Genomic DNA, 11,385 nt, shown 5'->3' with positions numbered 1-11,385 from the left:
CTGGGTGTCCCTGCTCAGACTGTTGCCCCCGCAACCCGGCCCCGGATAAGCGGTTGAAGATGGATGGATGGATGGATGGAAGTTCAATTCTCCTGTTACTCCTTGTGGGGCAATCCACCACCTGATGAAAGTCAGCCAGTAGAGTCCAGAATGACATAATTAAAGTCACTAGAAATCAGAATCAGAGTCTCAGGGAGTTGTGTCAGCTGTGATGGTGTGAATTTTTTCACAGGCACTGGCTGCGACAAATCGCGGAGGGATGTAAACACAGAGGGAGAATATGTGACTAAACTCCTTCGGCAGATAGTATGGCCGGAGGCTAACGGCTAATAGCTCAAAGTCCGGGCAACATAAAAATGGCATTAAATATATCTTGAACAGAGACTAACATTATTGCTATCCTACCACTCCCTATTATGTGAGCCCAAAACAGCCTTTATAAATACAAAGAATCTAAATCGAAACACAATCTTTACTTTTAAGAGGATGTGTTAATGATGGAGGTTAGCAGAGACATTTTATGAGTTTTCCCCAGAGCTGTGTTGTACAGAAAGAGTCTGGAGCACACAAACTGCACGGTGGAAGACATACACCCACACACCCACACACAAACATTGTTAATGGAACCATTAAGGAACGTTTGTGCAGTACTAAACCATGAAGTAATACTTGTGGGATTTAGTCAGTAAAGACTGCTATATAGAAGCCTGCTGCAATTACAGCAGAAAACAACTACACATTACCAAGTGGATTGGATCCATTACTGGATGGAAAAGTAGGGGGAACTGTTATTATTAGCTTATTATTTGCTTGGTAAGATATATAAATTAAATTAAATTTAAAGCGATTTGTTACATGTTTTAATTACAATTACAATTATTTCATTTATTTCATTTTAATTACACTGAATTGTAGAGGCACATATTGGGTGAAACTGGTTTTATTAACCAACAAGCATGTAGCACATGACTCCGAGTACAGTCACTATGAATAATTCTTGGGTGATTATGTTGCATTGCACTTGTATTGATATTTTGAGCACTACTCAAGGCTAAAGGTACAGTCACATAACTCATTCCTGTTGAATAATAATTAGGGTTTGAAAAACAGAAAATATATTTTTTAAATAAACTGCTGGACAATGCAGTTTGTAATTATGAAGTGGTTATGGTGCATTGAACTTGTATGAATATCTTAAAAAAGGTCTGGAGATCAAAGATCTTGTTCCAGTGTTGGTGCACTGTATAGGTGAATATTAATAATGTTTTACCTCAGCGTCTTGACACTGGAGGCTGTAGGTTCTCTGAAGAGCTTGCATTGTTGCTCCACTTAGGTCTGATTTCTCCAGTAGAAGCTCCAACAGCATCACCAGCTGTTCCGACGTGAACTGAGGAGACAAAACCGTTTATTAATTTGCTGACCAACACAGATAAACTGTGCTGAGAAAGGTTTCTTAATGTCATGAAAATATCTGCAACTTACAAAATTGTACAGCAACTTATGTATACACTAAACATTGTGCTCCAACTTATACAATCATTATTTTTCACAAAAACCTTATTTTACACATTATCTTCTTTGTACTGGGGGAGGTTTGATGAAAAAAAACTAAAGACAATAATTACTATAGAATTTTCCAACACTGGGGAAAATGTAGCAGAATAAAAAGCAGAAGAGCTGGGTAAATAATACACAAGTGTAAAATATTACAGTAGAAACAAAATAAAACAGAGAAAGGGAAAAAAGTGACTCAGACCGAGGACAACGTGAGAAAGAGAAAGAGACAGCATGTATTTATTGTTTTGTTCTTTTGGATAAAAAATGAATGGCGTTGTTCAGGAACATACTGCCAAAAAGACATCTCTCCTAGAACAACTGCTCCTTGAAGGTATCTATACTGCAGGTAAAACACTTAATGAGTTTGAAAAAAAAAATTCAAGAAGAAGGAGGAGCTTGAGAAGTGTTAATAGCACACAAGCTGTTACAGTGAGAGAAACAGACAAACAGACAAACAGACTGTTTCCTTGTGATGACTCTCATCATTAGGGAGAATGAAAACCTGGGACAGGACTGTTCTGAGTTTGGATGCAGACAGCAGTATGAAAGATTGACTTCCTCCATCGGGGAAAGCCGGGCCCAGCCTGGTACAATACATACAACCAACTACACTCTCCCAGCCTGTGCCTGCTTGGTGTACAATTAATGACTGAAAGCCCTGTGGCGACAAATGTGAAAATAGTTGTAATTGTGTGACACAGTTAAGGGAACTGAATGGAGTTGATAGTTTACGAAGTTCTATTTAGGTAAATGCATCCAGGGAGAGTAAGAAAAAGCTGACTGTAATTTCTGTACCTCTTTAGTGCTGTTGAGAAATGCCAGACCTGAAACTGGGCAACTGGGTTTCAGTGTGTAGCTGCTGGAGCTGAGGGAATAACATCTAGACATTAGTTGGCAAATGCTCAAATCAAACACTGCTGACACTGCACATAAGACAGAGACACACACACACACACACACACACACTAAATTCATTATGAAAATCCAAAGAAAAGTATGATATTCTGTCTTTTCTCTTCACCTCTAATGAATATCCTCCCATTAAACCATAAGACAGTATGTCTATGAAGATTCTCAGTCATCCAGGTCATGGTCAAGTTGAAGAGTTCCGTTAGGCAACTGGATGTGAATTTTCTAAAAGAAGATGTTTCACCTCTCATCTAAGAGGCTTCTTCAGTTCTAACTGGTGGTGGGGAGTACAGCAAATATATACTTTAGGTGTGAAAGAATAAAGCTACTCCAGCTCCCCCGTGTTGGGTGGGGCATTGGGGTCAACTCGGAAAGTGTAAACAGTCGTTAAGAGTCTGATAGATCGTTGTGGTCCTCATCAGAAAGGTTTCGGTCACCTGCCTCTTTGTTATGTGAAACTGAGGAGAATCTTTTGGGTATTGTTCCTGTATTTTCTAAGTGGGTGATAGGTTGTTTCTAAGTGAAAATTGTTGTCCTCAAAGAAGTGTGTTTTGTCTTTGAGGTGTATGTGAACAGCTGAGTACTGTCCTGTGTTGGGCCTTGCGCCTGTGTAGCAGTTGTTTGGTCTCCCTAATGTACAGGTCCGTACACTCCTCACTGCACTTAACGGCATTAACCACATTGTCCAGCTTGTTTCTTGGAGTCTTGTCTTTGGGATGAACCAGTTTTTGTCTTAGGGTGATTGAAGTGTACATGGATCTGGTGTTGGTTAAAGATCCTCCTAAGTTTTTCTGAAACTCCTGAAATGTATGAAATGACGACATTCCCCCTCCTCCTGTTGTCCTCCCTCTTTGTGGGCCTCTTTTTGTTAGTTTTTAAAAAAAAGCACATCTAGGATAGCTACAGGCCTTGAGAGCTGTCCTAATGTGTCCCTGTTCTCTCGTTTTACCTCTGTTGGTGGTGAGAATGGTGTCTGCCCGTGACTGTAGGGTTCTGATGACTCCTAATTTGTGTCCCAGTGGGTGGTGTGAGCTGGTTTCCTGTACACCTGTATGTTGAGATGCCTGTCCTCCGTGATGTGAACCACACAGTCCAGGAAAGCAAAGCTGTTGTTTTTCACATCTTCTCTGGTGAACTTGATGTTCCTGTCCACCGCGTTGATGTGGTCTGTGAAGTTGACCTCACTTACCTTAATTTTGACTGAAGTGTCGTCCACATATTGGAACCAGTGGCTGGGTGATGTGTCCACGTAGAAGTGTAGAGCTCGGCTCTCCACTTCTTCCATGTAAAGATTCACCACTATGGGAGACACAGGAGAGCCCATAGCACAGCCATGCTTCTGTCTATAGAAAGACTTGTTATACTAGAAGTAAGTGGTGGTGAGGCAGAAATCTAGAAGGGCACAAATGTGGCCAATGGTCAGGTAAGTTCTTACCGGCAGGGTGTGATCTTGAAGTAAGCGCATCCTCACTGTTGCTACTGCTTCTGTGGTGGGGATGCATGTAAAAAGTGATGTGACGTGTAGAAGACCATGGTCTGTACACTGACACACAGTCCCAGGTAGCGACAGGATCATGGCTAACTCTAACAATAGCGTCTAATAGTACAGTGCTGACCGCACATTACCATTGAAGAGTGAAACATATTCTTCTCTATCTCAAAAGTTAAGTGAGACGACTACACACACACACACACACACACAGGCATACACCCACACACACAATTCTGTCACACACATGAAAGAAGCAGTTCATTCCCGTAGTGCCTACTACTACCTAAGGAATGCTAATGGGGGAAAAAACAGAACTTGTTGTGTGTCTGTCTTTGTGTCTCCCTCCAAATCTCTCTGTACAGTATATATATATGGCTAAATATACACCTTATATAATATGTAGACTCTGTTACAAACATCATATCCTGTGCTTTATCTCACTTATTACAGACATTTCCCTATAGAGCTGTCACTCACTATGGCAAACTATGTGTATTTATGTGTGACTTTCTCTTCAGGTTTGAGCTTATGAAAATACAGGCTAGTGGTCTACCTGCTGGGCATTGCTGCCTGATGCACCTCCACCAGTGCCTTTGTGCTGGCGTGCTCATCTGAACACCTCCCTGGGCCCCACTAGTGCCTGAGTGTCACCAGTGGTGCCAACTTACCTCAAGGGTGAGTTCTTTGGTATGATCAAGGGGTGGGGCTGTGGCAGGGGAATTATTGGGGGTCATCCTTATACTTACCTTCCGGGTATGGGAAAGAGCTGAGGTAAGGGATGGGGTGGGATGGGGTGTCTTACTGGACTATGGCTTTTCCTGATTAGTTGGTTGTTTTTAAATTGACCATCTTACAGTAAAACACATCTTCAGTAGTGGACAGTACTGGACTCTCTCACTAGGAAGGCCCCGCTGGGGTTGATCATGCCTCAGGATGTGTCTTGTTAATTAATTACTACTGGTTTGTAACTAGGTTCCTAACTTGATTGTAGCTAGATTCCTTACTTAGATTGATGGCCTATTTTTCCCGCTAGAGTTACCGGTTAATATTATTGAGTTATGCCTATTGTGGGTAAAATTACATTAAAGTGAATGGGTCATGCTTTGTTTGGCCCGCAACTCACCTCTTTCCGACTGAGCCACAGCCAAAAGCTGCCCTTCTCTGCCTCTTCTGCCGGTTCCCTAATGGCTTAACGCCCTGCTCCTGTGCATCCCATGTCATGGAGCAGGCGTACAGTTGAGGACCTGACGAAGCCACTGCATCCTACTTCAACGGGGCGCATGATGGTTTTCCAGCCAACCTCTCTGCATTCTGCTGCCAAGTCTGCGTACTTTGCATGTTTCCGCTCGTTGGCAGCCTCAATGCCTTCCTCCCATGGGACAGTAAGCTCCACCATCAGAATGGTCCTGCGTGGTTCTGACCACATGATCAGATCTGGCCGGAGCTAAGTTTCTGTGATCTCCCTGAGGAATTGGAGCTGCCTCCCCTGGTCGACCCTCATCGACCACTCACTGCCTGGTGAGAGTACCGTTGGTGTTACTCTCTGGCAAGGAATAGCCAGACTAGCCAGTGCTGCACTGGGCACAGGACTCTTCCGCACCAAACCACAGGTGGAGCTCAGTGACATACTGTATTTCCCAGTGGTCCTGGTGAAGCTCCACCTGACACAACACATTTACCAGTCTCCTGTTGCATTTAAATGTGTATGGTTGTTATGTACTAGTACAGTTTTATATTATATGTACATTAAAATATTGCTTAACATCAGTTAGTAAATGATCATCTTTCTTAGTATTATCTCCTGGAAATAATAACTCAGCCCCTCCTCCCCTTCTATACATGTGCAGTACTGTTTGAGTGCTAAGGTCTCATGGCTCTCACTAATAGTTAGTCATGCTACAGCTGCTATGTGTTTTAGTACACACAATCAATCAAAGCTATTAAAGACCTGTGTGTGCTCTTGGTATGGCTACACTAATGTGGACATTCGTTTGGGCACAGACTGTTGTTGTGGGGACACTTGTACTTGTGGAGACATTTTCCAGGTTTTCAAGTAATAATGTATTTTTTGATATTCAAGATTTGGTTTAGAATTAGAATTTGTCAGGGTTGTCAGGCTTTGGACCCAAACACATGGGGGACAAAAAGTTCTTTTAAAAGTTTACTGAAGATTCAGCAAGTATAAACACACATGTCTTGGTAGTGCAGAGTCTTTCAACAAAAGGTGTCTCCACATGAAATAAAAGAAGTCTTTTAAATAAACGTGGAGAACAAATACACGTGTCTGGGTAACGAAGAGTCTTTCAACAAAAGGTGACTTCAACACTTGACTGAACTCTTTACTGCTGATTTACAAAACACAAAACAACATGGATGACAGGGAAAGCCACTAACAGGTGGGAAAAAGGAATTAAAGAAAACAAAGTGCCTGACGGATAAAAGTCATCCATTGGATTAATCCACCATAGAATATTGTATCCAGAGAAGAATGACAGATCTTCTTTTGCCCGCTCTCGGTGCAATTAAAGCGACTACAGTCGTGCTCCAAATGCTATCTTTTTATCTGCCTCACCCAGGCCTCACATCTGTGCTCCACTGCTTGTTCAGCCATACTGTATTATGAAAGCTGGAGACCTTGAATAAGGGTGACTTTATAAAACTAAACTGTGATTTCTGGGAGACTATTGAACCATGTGTGTGTGACACCATTCAATGGCTTGGCTGCCTTTTACAGTATTTCCGTCTGATCACAGGCTTGTAAAAACACACTGGCACCAGTAGCTTAAGGCCTCGGCCCACGTACTAAGGTTTCACTCGTTCTTTCCCCCCCAGAATCCCTCCTTCTCTTTATCCATTTGCCTCTGTCTACACACCAACTTCTTTTATTACTCTACCTTTCACTGGTCCAAACTATGTGTCTCTCTCACCCCTGCTTACGTTATCCACTTTTGTAACCCTCTGTATTTTACACTTGATTTAAGGAACTAAACATTGGTGTGCCAAAAGAGCATGAAGAGGAACAGCACATAAGGCAGCTGCTGAGATCCTCTCTCAACAGCCATGGCAGCATAAATAGGATAACAAATATGTGCACATTTAATTAGCCTGTAACTGCACAATACAGCTGCAGAGGAGTGAAATGTGCTGCATAAATGGGGACAGATGGTCAGGAAATTAAATGCTGTGAAGAGACAAGAGAGAAATAATTGACAATGTAAAGAAACTATGGGAAGCCTGGGAGCACTGAAACTTGGCAGGTGATTACTCCTTTCCTTAAAAACAAATCCCTCTTCACCACTCTTCTTACATCATAAAAATATTAAATAATAACCCCGACGATCAAACAAAATGAAAGTTAAAGAAATACTGTTTAATTCAATACCCCCCCCCCCAAAAAAAAAGCTGCATGACAGTGTGTGGGAGAATTTTGTAAGAGGTCCAGTAGCATCAAAAGAATAACTAAAGAGGAAAATAAATCATCTGATTATGATGGGTGACTGAAAGAATATTAACTTAAACTCATCAGGGATATGTTAAGGCAGTCCTTTTCAAATAGTGAGGCGCCTGTAGTGTGTGTTTTAGTGGAGGAGACAACAGACTTGGGCACAAACTGTACGTGTACTTGAACACCATCTTCAACTCACACATTGGAGTTCACGCTGTAAGAAAAAGCCTCCTGCCTCACTATGATCGCTCTTCTGCAACAAGAAAAGTGTCCATTAGAGACCTATCTCTATTTCTCCATCCTATCATATCCTCTGTCCTAGGAATTAACAGTGTCTAATCTTTCATTTAATCTTTCATTTTATCTATTTTTTCATTCATTTTAATCTTTCATTTTGGAAAATGCTTTTATTAGAGACGTGACGAAGGATGAGTGTGGATATTCTTTTGATTATGTGTCTGCTGCAATTAGACAAAGTCATCATAATTGTCATCATCATTATCATCATCATCAACAGTAATCAAAAAATGTGGCGAGCTTCTGAACATGCCACACACATAAAGGCAAAAAACACAGATTTCGGAGTTTTGGCCTTGAAATGAGGACAGTCTGGAATGAATTGTCTCCTTGACGTCTTTGCTACCAGTGTAAACATGTGAATTGGCAACAGTTAAAAAAGGTGCCACAATTGTTCACTAATGTATGAATATGAATAAAAACAATTATTCACAGCATGTACTACTCAGTGCCAATCAAATGAGCCCTTTGGCAAACAAACAACAACACTGTGCATCAGTTCTGCTGTGTTAGTCAAACCGGCTGCATAGTAAACCTCCACCCGGCTATACCTGTCTGAATATATTATCACCTGATATATAAAACCCCTACACAAAAGATTACTACAGTTTGGTTTTAAAGGCATAGTGTACATCAAATCTATTGCGAAAAGTCCTTTGTCCAAAACGCCAACAACATTCTCATTCGACATTCATGGAACTACTTTCTTAGTACCGTATTTTTCGGTTTATAAGGCGCACTTAAAATACTTTAATTTACTCAAAAATTGACAGTGTGCCTTATAATCTGATACGCCTTATGTATTACTTCTGGTTGTGCTTATTGACCTCAAACCGATTATATAAAGCCGAACCATACAGCGCATCACACATAATGGCACACAACTGAAGCACACTGGGAGCCAACAATGACATTTAACTCTGTTATCACAATTAGAAGATAAGAAGACAGCAATTGTTACAGTATGGTTGTGTAACCCAAATCCATGCAATATCACCTCGTGCCTCCCAACACCCGGAGACTCTGTGTTGTGTTTTTGTATTGTCAGTGCATAGTGCAATGCAGAAGGACGACTCAGATGCATGGCTGTCGATTTTTTCATGAAGGCGAGAATCATCACTGAACAACTAATTAACAGTAACAAGACTGACTTGGATAATGACGAGAGGGATGCAGGTATGATGAAGGTCTACGTGGTTTAATGATGTCATAGCCTCAAGTGGCCAGAAATAAACTGGTGGCCTCCAGAGATTTCTTTAAGCCGGGCTAATAATTATATTTAGATTGTTTGTTTAAGGGAGATTAATATAGATGGGACTAAAAAAAAGTAATCTTAGATGATTGTTTACTTTTTTAATAGTAGAATCACCTTATAAACAACTATAATAACAGCGTGAGACACGAAGCATGCATCTTTATTTTTTCATCATTATTTTGTCTCTATAACATTTTTCTGTTTATTACCTAAAATATCATGTTCCAGAAATTCAGCATCAATCAGAGAAGCAATTAACATGTTTTCTCTCCTGCTTATTACATCACTGACTCATTCACAGATTCAGACACCTCCAAAACAGGTTAAGGTTAATTAATCTCTGGCACTAGCTGTTTCGACCTAAACCACATATCTGTCTCCAGTGAATTCCTCTCTCCTCTTCCTTCTAACCGTTCCTTCTCCTCTCATTATCTATTGTTTTCTGATGGAGCTGCATACAACTCGGCAAACATTTTAAGGACAGTTATTGGCTTCGTATGTATGTGCTGATGTTCGCTTGCCACTTTTAGAGGAAGGGTGTAAAGTCCCCAACACTTCTATCACGTGTCATAACCAACATCAGAAAGTTGAAACCAGAGGCTAAACTCGATTCTTTCAGTGGCTGCCGTAGCACAGCCAGGACAGCGTGGAAAGAGAGTCCACTTTGAAACAGACCATGAACAAAAGCTCTGCTGTTTGTGTCTGTGAAAGAAATATCTGTAACAGTTGTATTGCAATGACTTGTGCAAACAGCTGGACGCCTGCTTAGACAAAGGGAGTTGTGAGAAGAGAGGGACGGAGGAGGAGGAGGACAGCAAAACAATTTTATGTATCTCAGGAAAATTTCACAACAAACCTTCAACAGACCGTGGATTGTTGTTGAATTTAGCCAAAATAATTATGTGTTCGTTTCAAAGCCCCTGTCAACATCTACTGTCGGAGTTCTAGGTTAGAGTCTTACTGCCACAGCCAATGTAGGGCAGATAGTAAAAGAGCTCTGTGATTAAATTAGTTAAATGATCTGTCTCCATATACAAAAGACCTACATCATCACTATCAAGGGGAAATAACGAAGGCCATCACATATTACCACTTAACAGCAGAAATAAATAAAATGTGACCATAAATCACAAATATTAGCCTTTGTTGTAATGAAGTGTATTGACCAGGATGGACAGAATCAGAAATGAGCAAATCAGAGCCAGAGTTAAAGTTGACTGGTTTGGGAAGGAAGTTAAAAGCAAGGATGACGTGAGGTTTTGACATGATAATGGTGAGGAGCATAATAAGTGGAAAATAGCAAATTCACAGAGAAGATTTATGGATGTAGAGAATCAGGACTTTAGAGATTGTTGGTGTAAAAGAAAAGGAGGCGAGAGATAGAGTCAGATGGAGGCAAATGATCCATTGTGGCGCCCCCAAAGGGAAGTACCACCTCATCTAATGGCCCTAAAGCAAACTTACATTGTTCCAGCAGCACAAACACCAATTTATATTTTAATATTAGAAGCTTAAAATACTTGAACACAGATGCTTAACTACTACTATTCTTGAACATAGAAAGTACAGAAATATGAAATGTCATTAAGGCTGAAAATAGCAAACTCAGGTTTTAATTTCCTCATAACATTTGTTCTAGCGTAATCCTGGAGGGTGGGTGGCAGCCCAGGGCCCCTGGTTAAATATTATCCCTGAGGTGAAAGAAAAACTAAAAGAACAACAAGGGAGGCTACCATACACACACAAACAAGAACACACACACACACACACACACATACACACACACACATGCTTCAGAGTATCCTGCATAAACATTTCACTGTTGTGTTCTGTTCCTGATTATAACAATTATTAAGGTTGAAAGGGGACAGAGAGAGGAGGGGGTGAGAAAAGAGTGTAAATGTAAACTTTTGCCCAAATATGCCGCTACTGCGTAAAAGAAATTTCAGGCATTTTGTTAAAGCTGAGCTTTCTAAATGTCAACAAACACAACAAGCCAATGAATAAAACATCTGCATACAGACACACACAGCTGAGATGTGTCGCGTCAAACCAGGCTTATCCAGACGAAGGCAATAACAGGGGTAAAACGCAAACATGGACCGGCGATGACCTAGACTGGGCACAATAATATCTGCTGCTGAAAGACACTGTGAGAGAGAGGGTGGGACATGCACAGAGACACACAGTAGGGGAGGGGGTTCAAAGATGACTGGTAGGAAAGTCAGGAAAAAAAGTGGCAGGGGATGAGGAGATAGAAGAGAAAGAAAAGGTCATGTTGAAGATAAAGATTTTTCTGTGGCTCCGAGGTTTAGGACAGATTGTCCTCTGCGAACATCTGCATCTACATTTACATGCTGAAGACACAAAAATCATGGGTGCCTGTCTGATGTTTGTGTGTCTGATTGTGTATGTGTGTTGTCTGTGGTG

General features: G+C 41.0%; 1 protein-coding gene across 2 annotated transcripts in view; it reads right to left on the bottom strand.

Moving 5' to 3' along the window:
* Window positions 1–4,625, bottom strand: part of LOC107988124 (aminopeptidase O-like) — a 26,382-nt gene extending 21,757 nt beyond the window's left edge. The window contains exons 1-4 of one of the 2 annotated variants that reach the window (XM_025053656.1): window positions 3,902–4,625; window positions 3,656–3,765; window positions 2,353–2,422; window positions 1,271–1,387 (exon numbers count right to left, since the gene is read on the bottom strand). In XM_025053656.1, the coding sequence (XP_024909424.1) occupies window positions 1,271–1,387; window positions 2,353–2,422; window positions 3,656–3,684 (216 nt within the window). In that variant the 5' untranslated portion in view covers window positions 3,685–3,765; window positions 3,902–4,625. Of the gene's footprint in view, window positions 1–1,270; window positions 1,388–2,352; window positions 3,236–3,655; window positions 3,766–3,901 lie in introns of those variants that run through there. The other variant, XM_017030787.2, reaches the window with a different exon arrangement.
* Between the last annotated feature and the right edge of the window lie 6,760 nt (window positions 4,626–11,385).

This window comes from Cynoglossus semilaevis, unplaced genomic scaffold, assembly GCF_000523025.1.
Source record: "Cynoglossus semilaevis isolate Cse_v1.0 unplaced genomic scaffold, Cse_v1.0 scaffold376, whole genome shotgun sequence".
Lineage (NCBI taxonomy): Eukaryota > Metazoa > Chordata > Actinopteri > Pleuronectiformes > Cynoglossidae > Cynoglossus > Cynoglossus semilaevis.
This window is presented reverse-complemented; position numbering and strand designations above follow the sequence as displayed.